At 35.3% G+C, this 15992-nt stretch overlaps 1 protein-coding gene across 1 annotated transcript in view; it reads right to left on the bottom strand.

Annotated features, from left to right (window-relative positions):
- LOC113515237 (putative metabolite transport protein HI_1104) overlaps window positions 1-15992 on the bottom strand; it is a 63969-nt gene that overhangs the window by 29165 nt on the left and 18812 nt on the right. Inside the window, exon 2 of the mRNA XM_052895998.1 lies at window positions 2780-2899. Coding sequence (XP_052751958.1) covers window positions 2780-2888 — 109 coding nt within the window. The 5' untranslated portion in view covers window positions 2889-2899. The remainder of the gene's footprint in view (window positions 1-2779; window positions 2900-15992) is intronic.

The following is a 15992-nucleotide window of genomic DNA, read 5'->3' as shown; positions in this document are numbered from 1 at the left end:
GGGGCAAAAATAATACGATAAATAATAATTTATTAGTAGCTATATAATTAGTAATCAGGATTATTAATTCTGATAGCTATTTTTTTGATGGGTGAAAATAGTATGGTAACCCCGCCTGCGCTAACGGGCTACGCTGACGGAGCACCAGTGGAGGGTGATAGATGAGAATGAAAACAGATCAGTTAGCCCATCATGATAAATTCATCACGAATTTATCATGATAGTTTCTAGGAGGAACCGCGAGGAGGTCGACCTGGTTGGGTATATTGCTAGCAAAGGGATTCTCAGTCTTTATTACTAACAATCCCTTTCCCCCCTGTAAGACGGCTTTAGTACATATAGAATGTACGTGTATAAAGTGGACTTAAAAGCTAAAAGCATTCTCTCTAGGTCGACTACCTTAGGGAAGTTATAAGAAATTCGAATGCGACACTGAATTTTATTTGACTAGTCCTATTATGCAGGGTGTCAGCCCTAGATTTGATTCTACAAAAATGACCCAATATTTTTGAACTGGCGTGATTTTCGGAAGGTATAAAATTGTATTAATCTCGTAATGGGTGGCTTTTATCACGTAATAGCGGTTGAAAGCTTACTATTCAATAAAATTGGGAACAATTCTTAGAAATATTTTATGGGAAATATAGGAAAGCCATAGGCGAAATACAATTTTGACAATATCTATGAAGTAAAGTAAAAGTAAATATGTATTTATTATTGAAGTATGTTTGTGCAAGTACAAACTTTAATTTATTGATTCCTAGGCTGTGAATGTCCTGTAGGAAACAAGAATCGCAAGAAATAGGGCGTCAAGAAACAGTAATAAACCTATATTTGTTTATTTCTTATTGCATTCCATAATATAGTTGGTAAACATTGAAACAGGTTTCATTATAGACCCTTTTGGGCACAGCAACTGGAAGAGAGAAGGACTACCTTTACTTTATAAAATAGTTAATGATTTTAAGACAATATTATTATTTACCAGAGGGAGACTTTATATAAAAGCAGTTGTGTTTGCATGGCTGTGTTTCGGTTTTGAAGGGTGGGATATGGCAGTGAATTTACAAGGTACAAAGGAATAACAACTGAGTCTTCAGAAATGGATACGCATGTGGGAGATTATAGGCGAAACAGTATACTCTGTTATGTCCATGGTACTGCTCATGTCTATAGGCGACGATTACCACTTTCCATCAGGTGGGCCGTCAGCTTGTTTGCCATTCTAAGTTGTATAAAAAAAAAAATATGTATAATACATACTTTTCGCCTCGCACTGTGAAGCTGTGATGCAATTTGAAAGATGGAGAACTGTTGTTCTCAAGAGTTCAATACACATATACATATACGAGTATTACACGTTATTATGGTGGTGAAAATACTAATGGGGATGCTGAGGTGTATATGTTGATAATGATGACTTCATTATGTATCATTGTAATACATACACATCATTCACTAACTTGACCTCTACCGCAGTTGCTAATTTGTCAGAAGTTATTATTACCATATTTGAAAATTAAGTTAATTAGTACCAAAACTCAAACACGTTAATTTCCTTAAAATAACAATAATTAGGACTTTATTTTTTATACAACTTAGAATGGCAAACAAGCTGACGGCCCACCTGATGGAAAGTGGTAACCGTCGCCTATAGACATGAGCAGTATCATGGACATAACAGAGTATACTGTTTCGCTCATGATACCCCCCATGCGTTGCCATTCCTGAGGACTCAGGTGTTATTCCTCTGTACCCAGTAAATTCACGTCATATCCCACCCTTCAAATCGGAACACAGCTATGCAAACACAACTGCTTCACGGTTGAAACACGAATGGGACAGAGGTACCCAAGCAATCGACTTTTGTACAAAGTCTCCCTCTGGTAAAATGGTCCAGACATTATAATAGTTGTTAATTGTTGCTAAAGAGGTCTCTTTTATAGACTGTTAATAATAGAATAACGCACATAAGGAATGTTTCTGAACCTATTTGCACCTAATCCATATTTATTTATTTACTGCCGATCCGAGACGGCTTCGCACGAACAGAATTTTCGGAAATCAATGCACACAATAAAAAAAAATTTCAGCTAAATTCGACTAATCGGTTATTTTATAGCATTTTATTGTAGTGATTCTTTAGATTGATATAACTTTTTTATTTATCAACCGATTGATATAAAATAAACACTAAATGTTAGGTGGAGCAAACCGCAATGCATTAGTGAAAGCCGCATTTAAATCGATTAACCCGTTTCTGAGATTAGCGTGCACAAACAGAAATACAAACAAACAGATAAAAATCCTAAAAATCATTATTATGCGTTCTATTGCGTTCATAAAGCCCCCCTAAAATAGTTTTTCTTATATATCTTCCATGTACAGACAGCGACCAGTTACGATTTTATTATATGTATTGATTGATTGATTAAGAAGACTAACAAAAGCTTTTCTAAAAATGACAATAAATATAAATTGTAATAAGATCGGTTTCCGTGCATAATTATGGATTATAAAATAGCATAGAATGGGTCATACCTTCCATCCTCGTGGAAGTCGTAAAAGGCGACCAAGAGAACTGAATGGTAGAGGGATGGTAGTAATGTCCCTCTTGACACATCACCAAAATATATTTTCAGTTCATTTACATATATATATATATATATATATATATATATATATATATATATATATATATATATATATATATATATATATATATATATATATATATATATATATATATATATATATATATATATTCTGTTATACTTACCAATAAGGTAGTGCCCCAGTTCGCCGAGGATGTACCCGACTGACACCAGTCCCAGCACGTACCACTTATACACGTTCTGCAGCTTCGCCCAAATACCACCTTGAAACATTGTGATTTATTCTGGAACAAATGAAAAATAAAGATTAACTGTTGTTACGCTACACAGAAGGGTAAAGGAACACTTTTATTTTTCATTACAGCCAGTAACTGTTTTTTGCTGATAAAGGGGTTCTGTTTTCCCTATAAAGGGGGATTTGCCAATAGTTGTCACGGTTGGAAGGCGGATTGGCATCCGCAGTTAGGGTTTTAGTGATGTTTTAAAAGGGACGTTGCTGCCCAGTCCTCCACTGTTAAGTTCCCTTAGTCGCCTCTTACGACATCCACGGAAAGCAGGTGCCGGCCCATTCTATATCAAAACTACAAGGCAAGACGCTCTTTTAGAGTGTGATTAATATGTAAAATATCTTATACACCTTAGGAATAATTTATGTAAAGTATAAATAACAGCCGTGTGGTCCCGGCATAGAATAGGCCACCCCTTCCTTTGCCATGAGTGTCGTAAGAGATGACTAAGGGAGGACGAGGGATGGGCAGCAGCGTCTCTCTTTAAACATCTCTAAAGCTTAACTGCGGTTGCCAATCCGCTTGCCAAACATGGCAACTACTGGTAAACCCTCCAAAGGGGAGGCTTATGTTCAACAGTGGACGATTAAAGGCTAATATGATGACGATGATAGTAATGAACAATTTTGTAAGTTACTACTGACTTCTATAGCTATTAAATATATATTATGTAGCTATTAAATATATATACCTAATAATGTGTATGTTCATTTATTTAATTTTTTGTATAATTTGAATATGCCCTTTTATGTGTACACTTTTGTACATCAAGCCGGAAAACGGCGTTAGCATTACATCTTCTCTCGACCGTAACAACCTTTGACGGCATCCCCAATTTGCGTCCAAAGCCACCAATTTTCCCGTCACACATAGTTCTATTTTTGGCAAAGTAGTAGCGTAACAAACATTTACAATGACCCAAATATGAACAATGACGTAATTAAGTGCAGCGCACTGACGTTGCGTGTCTGTCCGCGCTATTGTATTGTCGCTATTAATTCATGATGTATTTTAATCTAGCCACAACGTGACTTCTGCGGTTTCTGTTACCCTGGTATTAATTTCGATATTATTTAAATTGAATTTTAATTAAATACTGTCTTTGTCTGCGTGAGCGAGACAAAAAGTAGCTTATTTATTTATTTATTTAAATAAGAATTTTAATGCACTTATATAAGTGTAGGCGGTTTTTGAATAGAGGAAAAATAAAGCAATACTTGATTTCTTGAGCTTATGTCCTTCTTTATCCCATATAATACCTGTATATTTTTCATCCTGAGCCACTCAGGATAGGCGAGAGTGGAAACGGTTGGAGGAGGCCTTTGCCAAATGGTAAACAGATCTTCAAAAAATAAGTAAGAAACAATTATTAGAATAAGTTATGTTAAGTTTTTTTTTTAATTTTATGTTTGTTTTTAATGTACTAAGTTGATCTGAATAAAGGCTATATTATTATACTTTTCATAACAATTGATGAAGCTGTTAAAACGCTAAGAGGTAACAAAGAATTTTTTCCTTCTTTTCCCGTGGGTGTCGTAAGAGGTGATTAAGGATGGATAGCGTCTCTCTTAAAACATCACCAAAGCTTAACTGCGCCAAGCCGCCTGTCAAGCGTAGCGACAACCGGCAAACCCCCTCCCTTTAAGGGGGAGGTCTATATGCAGCAATGGATAATTAACTCCCGATATGAATCACCATCAGATGATGAACAAAATTTAGTGTTTATTTCACCATATCAAGTGCAAAAATAATATTCAAAATTAAATAAGTATTAACGAAGACAAAGCAACAAGATATAAGCAAATTAGAAAAACTCGCTACAGATAATGTTTAAAAAAAAATACATTCAATAAAACTGTCATAATACGGCGCCAAAATCACAAAATCAAAAATAGAACGTAAAAAAAAGTGGAACGTTCAACTCTGCAAGAGTTTTTACTTTTTAATAGACTAAAAACGAAAGAGGGTCTCAATTTAGTATTTTTTACATTTATTGCCTAAGAACTCCATCGTTTATAAACCGATTCGAAAATTTTACATGTACGAGTACACTTAGATTGCTCCTATAAAAATTTCATCAAAGTCGGTTCGGAAGTTTGATTTTTATATAAAACTAGCTTTTACCCGCGACTTCTTCCGTGTGAGCGGGATATATTTACTGATTGGGATAAGAAGTAACCTATATCTATCTCCATCGTGTATACCAAATTTCATAGTATTTGGTTAAGCCGTTAAGGCGCTGTAAGGTTACAAACAAACAAACTCACATTCACATTTATAATATTAACTGATTTTGACGTTCTTTATTTTGTAAAACAAAATCTTGTTATCAATCTATGCTGTACCACGCACACACACACGCACACACATACTCGTACACACAAGTACAAGCACACATACACGAGCACATTTCTTATCATAAACAGACACTTTTTCTTTTTTATGATATGTAATTTTTTTTTTGTATTATTGTGTAAAAGTAAAACAAAGAAAATAATTAATGCTGATTAAAAAAAAAAAAAGAAAATTGTAATGGTTATGAAATTTCATTATTGTTATGAAAGAGCTGTTTCTCCTAACACAAGCAATCTTTGCTTAACAGGAGATACCACACCCTGTAATGTAACTACCTTTGTATAAAGAAATAAATTTATTTATTATTATTATTATGCTGTCATTTAAAATTTGATCAAAAGACAAAAGACAGTTCTGTCTCTGTCTCCAATATATTCATCATCATGTTGACCTTTAACTGTCTACTACTGAATGTAGGTCTCTCCGTATTGGGGGGTTTGGCCAGTAGTTGCCACGTTTAGCAGGCGGGTTGGCAACTGCAGCTAGTCCTGGCGATGTTTAAATAGGAACTATTGTTGTCCATCACTTGACAATTAACTTCTCTTAGTCGCATCTTACGACAATCTCGGGGTCCATTCTATGCCGAGAACACACAGCAACCTATGATGGGTTTTTTTTTGATAAGTGAAAATGGTATGGTAACCCCGCCTGCGCTAACGGGATACGCTGGCGTAGCACCAGTGAAGGGTGATAGATGAGAATGAAAGCAGGCCAGTTAGCCCATCATGTTGAATTCATCAGGAATTAACCATGATAGTTTGCAGGGGGAACCGCGAGGAAGTCGACCTGGTTGGGTATATTGTTAGCAGTGGGATTCTCAGTCTCCATTACTAACAATCCCTTTCCCCCCTGTAACCTATGATGGGTTAAAATTACTTAAAAGACATAATAGTCAAAGAGAGAGAGAGAGAGATAGCCTGTCCTCGTCTCCAATATTATAATACTATGACAATATTCACTCCTTGTTAATTGGAGATTACCATTTTAAACATCAATACTGGTGGCACGGTGACCCAATTACATACAATTATTCCTCGCCTTTCCTCCAAAACACCTTGACTTGGAACTCCACCGCATAATTCTTTATTCCATCTATAATTAAGATATCCATCTTCATTATTTAGTATTGATCACGTTTGGCATTGATAGAATGTTATTGCATTTCTATAATTATTGTTAGATAATTATGCAAAACTTATTATTGGAAGGTTTTGCCGGTCGATGCCCTTTTGCTGATAACAACTTGTAAAGTTTTTTTTTTTATACAACTTAGAATGGCAAACAAGCTGACGGCCTTATCATTCCTGAGGACTCAGGTGTTATTCCTCCGTAACCAGTATTCACGCCATATCCCACCCATCAAACCGAAACACAGCCTTGCAAACAACTGATTTACGGTTGAGACACGAATGGGACAGAGGTACCCAAGCAATGTATACCGATAGCTGCCCCGCCTGCACTATCGCCTGCAAATGCAATGCGATAGTGCAGGCGGGGTTACCATGCCTAAATGGAACCCCATTAAAAAAGCAGTTCCAGTAATCTTTGAACGCCTGCATTACCAAGTGCATTACGTACGCGTTGCCGACCTCGAAGATAACACTTTACTCCTTTTTTGAAGAGCTTATTTTTTATAAATTCACTTTTTTACATTCATAACAAATTTATGCAAAACTATAAGATTAAATTAAATTGCCGTATAGTCCCGGCATAGAAGGGGTCACTATTTTCTTTCCCGTGGGTGTCGTAAGAGACGACTAAGGGAACTTAATGGTAAAGAGATAAGCTGCAGCGTCCCTCTTAAAACATCTCTTAAAACTTAACCTAACTAACCTGGGGGGAAAGTGATTGTTAGTAATGGGGTCAAATAGCCCCATTACTAACAATATAGGGTATATCGTTATGATATATTATCAGGTCGACCTCCACGCATGGTTCTCCCTGGAAACCATCGTGGCTAATTCTAGTAGAATTCGTCAGGATGGGCTAACTGACCTGCTTTCATCTTCATTAGTCATCTAACACTGGTGCCCCGCCATTGTATACTGATAGCGCAGACGGGGTTACCATACCTAACTTACCTAAAAGGCACTGCCAAAACACCCTTTACGGGGAATGCTTATGTTCAGCAGTTGAGCAGAGTATTTACGTATATTGCTTTAAGGTCAAGTTCACAATAGTAACTTGCACTTGTACAGTTCAATGAGTTCAAATTATAGTTTTTTTTGTACATAGATGTAACAAGTTTTATCAACAAATCAACAAGTGATCGTGACCAATGAAAACGATATTTCTTTGTGCGGTTCGCGTTATAACATATTCTTGTAATATGCAAAAGAAGTTTTTAAACATCGAGATTTCCAAAATCCTTAATTGCCTTTACGATTGATATTGACAAATTTATATACTACATACTATATGTTTTTTTATACTTTTTTTTGGGAGGTGAATGGGTACTGAGGGAAACCCCCCGTAAGGTGAGAGTGTACCCACCAAAAACCAGACGATATACGCTCGAGGTGCCATATGTCGGAGACATGGGTTCGCTTTCGCACTCACCACATCTCCGACGGCACCGACCCACCCCCTGATGGTAAGAGCAGGTCTCCTCTCTCAAGATAGGGTGGTTGGCGTGCTCACCCTACCACTCGGGGGACGCGCCGGTATATTAGCACATCTCCCAAGATATTTATTTATATAAATATATTTATTTACACCTAAATCCTCAGGAATGACAACGCATGGAGGGTATCATGGACGAAACAGTATATTCTGTTATGTCCATGCTACCGCTCATGTCTATAGGCGAAGGTTACCACTTTCCATCAGTTGGGCCGTCAGTTTGTTTGCTATTCTAAGTTGCATAAAAAACATACTTAAATTTATCAATGAAAGTAATGTCAACTATGGCGTGGATAAAAAAAGGACACCATACATTTTTTCAATGACTGAAAATGTTATTATAAATCCGCCTGCTCTACCGGTATACGTTTGCGGTACACCAGTGAGGGATGATAGGTGAGTGCAGGCAGGTCAGTTAGCCCATCGTGATAAATTTTACGAAAATTAACCGCGATGGTTTATAGAAGGAACTGCGTGATGTCGCCTTGATAGTTTGGATACCTCATATATATAACATATAACGTCAGGCTCTACTAGGATCGATCCATCATTACGGACAGGACAGTTATTGCGAACAAACCTGATATCGTGGTGATGGATCGGGTACTCTCGAGGGTGTTTTTGGTGGATATCACCATAACTCGAAAGTCCTCGTGAAAGTCGAAACCGAGAAAAAGAGAAAAAATCTCGACTTGGCTTACGACAGGTGAAAGAAATGTGGGGGGTGACGTCCCATCACCATCCCAACTAGTCTGGAACAACATCTCAGACGATTGAGATTCCGAGGCGGTTCACTCTCGGGAAGGATGCAGAAAGCGGTGCTCTTAGATACTGCCCGCATTGTATGCCGGTTTCTCTTCCTGAGGCCCTGAACCCTGACCAACTGTGCTCTAGCCGGGGGTTAGTTTGCCATCTCCTCTCCTTAAGAGGGGAGATGTGAGTTTTTGGAAAAATAATAATAATCAGAAGGTTGGGATTCCTTGGCGGCTCACTCCCGGAAAGGATGCAGAAAGCGGTGCTCTTAGATACTGCCCCCTTTTGTATGCCGGTTTCTCTACCTGGGGCCCTGAACCCTGACCGACTGTGCTCTAGCTAGGTGTTAGTTTGCCATCTCCTCTCCTTAAGAGGGGAGATGGGAACTTTTGGAAAAATTTAAAAGATAATAATAAAAAATGTTTAAAAGTAATATTAATTTAGAGCAATGATAATCACGTCACTTCAAATTGTAATTACCTTAATATACATTAGTACTCGTATATCTCATATCGCTAGGTGATTAGGGTGTACCTAACCAAAATTTATGTATTTATTTATATGCTAGAACAACGTTTGAGAAACCAGTTTAGATTCGATAGTTCCTAGACTGTAGACAGTCGAGGTCACTTCCGAGCTGATGTTTGATATCATTATTTTGAATATTTGTAATGTAATGATTGTTAGTAATGCGGAGTACCGAGTCCATTGTTGCAATATACCTTGTATATGTCAGGTCGATTTCCACGTGGTCCCCCCTCGAAACCAACGTGCTGAATTCCAGGCATATTTATTACAGTGGACTAACTGACTCGCCTTTTCATTCTCGCCTATTCATTGATGCTTTACCAGCGTATACCGTTAGCGCAGGCGGATTTATTGTTCTATTCATCATCATCATCATCATTTCAGCCATTATACGTCCACTGCTGGACATAAGTCTCCTCCATAGACTGTCAAAAAGAACGGTTCTGAGCCACCTGCATACACTGATTCCCTGCAATGCATTTCAGGTCGTCACTCCATCTAGTGGAAGGTCGTCCTACACTGCGTTTGCCCGTACGGGGTCGCCATTCAAGAACTATTCTTCCCCATTGGTTGTCGGTACCATTTCATTATCATGAACCATTTAAAAAAATGGCTACATCTCTACAACTGATTAACTCTATTTATGTCCTATTGTATTTAATCGTCCAACCCTGTAAATGACCAAGTTTTTTCATTCATTTATACAATTCTATACTAGATATTTAAGGTCGCTAATTTTGCCTTCAAATCGATGATTGCAAATTTTATTGTGGTTTATTTTTTTTATTATTACAACTAGTATTTTATTAAGTTATGTCATGGATGATAAGATGTAATCATAGTTTATTAAGTATATAAAAGAAGTTAAAAAAAATCTAACCTTAAGATGGTTTCATTGAGATAATAAAAAAGTTGTTAATAAAATTCTATTTACTTGCATTTATTGATGTTCCTTATATTCACGCCCGATCCCTTGCGGGGTAGGCAGGGGGAACTGAGTGCCTAATGTTTAACAGAATGGGGTTTTGTCTCATTGTTGTCAATATTCAATCATCATATCAGCTTTTAACTGACCACTGCTGAACATAAGCCTCCCCTTTGGGGGGTTTTGCCAGTAGTTGCCACGTTTGGCAGGCGGATTGGCAACCGCAGACAGGCTTTGGAGATGTTTTAAGAGGAACGCTGCTGCCTATCCCTTGCCCTCCCATAGTCGGCTCTTACGACACCCATAGAAAAGGATGGAATGGCCTATTCTATGTCGGAACCACATGGCCAACATTCAGTATATATCAAATATTGTCAGGTTGGTTAGATACACCACATGGTTCTCTTTGGAAATCATCAAGATTAGTTTCTAGTGGTATCACAATTGTCCTCACTGACTTAACTTTATCCTCACTTGTCATACCTCACTGGTGGGGTGTTAGTGAAGTTCATCATGTTTAACCTCCAACCTTTAGTGGCGCAGACAAGATTGGCATTCTATTTTCATCTTATATAAAAACCCAGCAGGAAAATACCCGCGATCACATAAAAATCAATTGGTTCAACTAAATGCAATCAAAGTTGCTGCCGAAGGATCGAGAACTTCGCAGTACTTTCTTTGAAAGCGATAAAAAACAAGGAAAATATGGCAGTTAAACTGTTCCGGGGATTTTTTTATGAAGTCTCCTTTTGTTTTGCATAACATCAACATAAAATGTTAAATACACACGCCCACACCCTTGTTAATGATGTTTTATTTATACATATGCGGTTACTTATATATTTTTCTTTTTTTTTTTGGTGTTTTAGTATGTTTTTTCCTCAAGTTTTTTGCCTGCCATAGATTATAATTACAGTTATCTACCAAAATAAATTTTGATCAATTCACATTAAATCGACCACGATACAGTTTTTTTTTATAACAGGTATAAATTATAAAAAAAAAAAATAGGTAGGTATACATATACGCACACATACACACGCATACAAATATATAGTATGCGTGCGTATGTATTCGTATAATATTTGTGTATTTATATTTATTTATTTTTTATTACGTACCGTTTGTACTAATTATATATTGAGTAGAGTTAAATAATATATAGCAATATCTTAATATTGTAATTATAATATCTATACATTACCTCAAATACGAATGTAACCAGATAATAACCAGAGGGAGACTTTGTACAAAAGTCGATTGCTTGGGTATCTCTGTCCTATTCGTGTTTCAACCGTGAAGCAGTTGTATTTGCATTGCAAACAGTATACTCTGTTACGTACATGATACTGCTCATGTCTATAGGCGACGGTTACCACTTTCCATCAGGTGGGCCGTCAGCTTGTTCGCCATTCTAAGTTGTATAAAAAAAAAAATATGTAATGAATGTTATCCAATACATAATATCAAAATGAAGAATTTGACCGATATTAATATGTATATCTGACATATAATCACAAATAATCACAATGAGAAAACAATGGGCGACCTTATCGCTAAAAGCGATCTCTTCCAGGCAACCTTTGGATGAAGAGGAGTAATTACTCGTATAAACAGTTTGTCTGAAGGCACGAACTCTGTTCCTTTTTTTAAATAAATTGATTGAATAGTATAAAATAAAGAACGATTAATGTTACAGGTATAACTGCTATATTGTGTAGGTAGATAAATAATGATTTTTCTCAGTAATGCCAAATTTTTAACGGTTGTGGTTTGGATATCCAATGCAAATATTTGAATTCATTATTATGTGTGTCTATGTAAATAGCCATGTCGGTCCCGGCATAAAGCGGGTCACCCCTTTGTTACCCGTATGTGTCTTAAGAGGCTAAGGGAGCATATAGTCGAGGAATGGACAGCAGCGTCCTTTTAAAACATCAAAAGTCAAACTGTGGTTACTAGGGGGGAAAGGAATTGTTAGCAATGGAGTTCGACCTCCACGTGGTTCCCCCTGGAAACCATCGTTAACAATTCTTGTTGAATTCGTCACGATGGGCTAACTGACCTGTTTCATCCTCATCTATCATCCCTCACTGGTGCACCGCCGGTGTATACCAATAGCGCGGGTGGGGTTACCATTCCATTATCACCTATTAAAAAAAAACTGTGGTTACCAACCGCTTTCCAAGCGTGGCAATTACTGGCAAAAAAACCTCATGGCAAAGGCTATGTTCAGCAGTGGACAGTTAAAGGTTGATACAATACAATACAATTTTTAATACATGTTTTACATCCCCATATTTAGAAATAATAGGATCTTCATCGTGCCTCCAATCAAACTGTTTATAATTACTCCTCTCCATCCAAAGGTTGCCTGGATCTGAAAGAGATCGCTTTTAGCGATAAAGTTGCTCATTGTTTTCTCATTGTGATTATTTCTTGTAATTGTTTGTATCTATAATAAGTTTACTACTGTAATCTTTTGGAAGAAACAATAAAGAGTATCTATCTATCTATTTACAATAACAAACCGGTATATTTATAAAAATATATAATATATAATGGGTAGTATTTGTCAATTATATACCATCATATAAACGTATAGAATTCAATTTTTATATATGCTAATATCCAAAGAAAAAGCTCTGCTTAGTTATAGACTAGATGGCGCTGTGCCAAGTTCAGGACAAAAAAAGACAATCACTTTAACGCGTATAACTTTTTGCGCAGTGTAATTAATTTGTTTTTGTTATCACAATCACTTTGAAAGTGAAAATCATCATCGGCCGTCATTAGTAATGACTGCTCGACCTTGTTAGGTCGTTGCTTGTCTAATTTGAAGTGACGTGACGTTATTTTATTTTCTATATTTTTTTTTCATATGTTAGGTACGTGATGACATCATTCATCAGTTTTTTTTTTTTTTTATGTAACTTAGAATGGCAAACAAGCAGACGGCCCAACTGATGGAAAGTGGTAACCGTCGCCTATAGGCATGAGCAGTACCATGGACGTAACAGAGTATACTGTTTCGCCCATGATACCCATGCGTTGCCATTTCTGAGGACTCAGGTGTTATTCCTCCGTACCCAGTAAATTCACGCCATATCCCACCCTTCAAACCGAAACATAGCCATGTAAACGCAACTGCTTCATGGTAAAACCACGAATGGGACAGAGGTGCCCAAGTAAACAACTTTTGTACAAAATCTCCCTCTGGTAAACTGGTATCATTTTTGAACTGATTGTAAGAAATATATTTGTAATTTTTATAATATAATTTTGTGTTGGTGTACAAAGCTACCAAAACGCCAGTTTCTATCGTTAAAATTTTGTGAATACTGATACTGCAGATTTTTTGGCAAAGAAAAAAAAATACCTTTGTGAAGCAAAATTTATTACGCGAAGTCGTGAGTTCGATACGTTATTTTGCACATAACCATATAATAGAATAATAATTTATTATAATTTAACATCATAATTAATAATTAATTGAGAAATTATGCGTAGAAATCTTTTTATATTCAGTTATAACAATTCGCAAATAATAAACTTATTCACACATTTTTTATTTATAATATATATAAGTTTATTACTTAAGTGCTTATTTTATATGCTTTTGATTTACTTGAATTTTTACGTGTTTTAATTTAATATTGTTTATAACGTTGCACCGTCAATTGTATTTTTTGTTATTCCTGTCTACGGTCGACTGGTAGATAACGCCATGTTGTGTTATGTCCATCATTTACAATTTTTAAGTGTATTAAAATTAATTAAATAAATAAATGTTTTCATTAATTATTACTGTATTGTGATTGTAATTGAATAATAAATTAATATTGTAAATAATTGTAAATTGTAATTATGACTTTTTTAGATTTCAAAGGACTATTTTTTTATTTCTGTTTCGATTGATATAAAAATGGCTTGGTTCCAAATCATGGGACATTAATGGATCCTGATGATATGATATGATGGGGTAGAAAAAATATTCCATTTTTAAAATAATGTTTGAATAATGGCAGGCAATGGGTATGAGGAGAAAAAATGTAGGCTGAAAATCTATGTTATTTGGAATTATATGCTAACCTAAAAGTAGAGGATTGTTAATAAAGACTCTAATATACATTGTTAGTTATATACTCCTTCAGGTCGACCTCCACGCAGTTCCCTTGGATATTATTATATTTATTTAAACTTTATCGACCAATAAAATGTGATACAAAATAACATATAGATTTTATATTTTAAATAGAGAAATATCTTTTAAGTATCTTTTCTTAAAATATATATGAGTTTAGGTACCTCAAAGTCATTGAGTAAACATGAAATAAATCTTGAACTAACTTAGTGAATTGTAGAACACACTAAAGTGGTACCTATCTGACTTTAAAATTAATATTAATATTATACTTTATCCTTGAAAACCCGTTACTTAATTGCATTTACCTTATTTTCAAGATATTTACTGGTTTTACTAATATGTCTATGTCTCGTGACCTAACTGTGACGAACATTATCATATTATGTATTAATAATTAATAAAATGTTGAATATTAACAAATTATTAGGGCAACCCCAACATATACAGAGTAGTGTTTAATTAAAGTGAGATAGAAATATATTTTTATAGTAGGTATAAGCGAGACAACAGATTTGCTGGAAAGTATTTAGGTATTTCCCGCGTTGGCATAATTATAAAATAAATTAATACTCAATCAATCGATTTATCATTCTGGTCATTATAACAAAGGTATAAAGATTATTTGAATGTATTTACGTCACTAGACATTTTATAGTGAATCATAAACGAGTAAATAAGTATTTCTGAGAGAATGAATGGAAAATATTTTATAAGGTATAGTTTTATGGAATTGTTTTGCAGTTTTACGCACAAATCTGTTCTTAGAAATGTTAGTAAATAAATTGTTTGATTTTATTATTACTAATTGGGTATTTATGTTAAACATTGATTTGATTATTTAAATTATTATTGTTCTGATATTTTCCTTATTTTTACTATCAATACCTAAATCACATATGTAAAAAAAATATAATCACTATCATTATCTCAGCCATTATTTGTTCACTACTAAAGATAGGCTTCCTCCATAAAATGCCATAAGCATCACACATGCATCTACTGACTCTCCGCAATGTATTTGAGGTCGTCACTTCATCTAGTGGAGGATTGTCCTAGCGTTTGCCTGCATAGAGTCCCCACTCAAGAGCCTTTCTTTCCTATTGGTTGCCGGTCCTTAGAGCTATGTGACCAATCACTTCAGCTTGCTAATATTTTAGGCTGTGTTGGTTACTTTGGATTTTTGCAGATATCTTTATTTCAAATTCTGTCATGCAAAGAGACTCTAAGCACAGCCCCTCTCCATAGTAATCTGAAGCTTTTGCATACGGGTAACTATGTAGGATTATGTGTCAGTTCCATAAGTTATCCTTATTAACACGCACTAGTTAAAGACTTTTGTCCTCAAACTTTGAGATATTTTACATGATGTAAAAATTATTCTCCTTAATTATTTTAAAATTTATTTATAATGATTAATGAATAATTGATATATTCTTCATACAAAGTAAACAGAATTAGAAACTCATATCTTTAAAAAAACATTCTAAGTATTGCCAACATAATATATTAAGACATAGCCATAAAATATATAGCCTTTGGAAATATCTTGAAAATTGAGCCCACATTAAAAAAAAAAAAAACAAAGTCATGTATGAATGTCTATGAATGAATAGTATGAATGGCAATGTGTGTCCACACACATCGAGGACTCCATAAATAATATGAATTTTCATAGAATTTTCACAGAAAGGAGAGACAGGATTTCTACAGGAGAAATCGAGATTTGTATGAAAAGTCAAGTCTATGTTTATAATATGCAG

Source organism: Galleria mellonella, unplaced genomic scaffold (genome assembly GCF_026898425.1).
Source record: "Galleria mellonella isolate WM207_F2 unplaced genomic scaffold, CSIRO_AGI_GalMel_v1 utg312, whole genome shotgun sequence".
Lineage (NCBI taxonomy): Eukaryota > Metazoa > Arthropoda > Insecta > Lepidoptera > Pyralidae > Galleria > Galleria mellonella.
The sequence above is the reverse complement of the archived record's forward strand: the minus strand, read 5'-3'. Positions and strand labels throughout refer to the sequence as shown.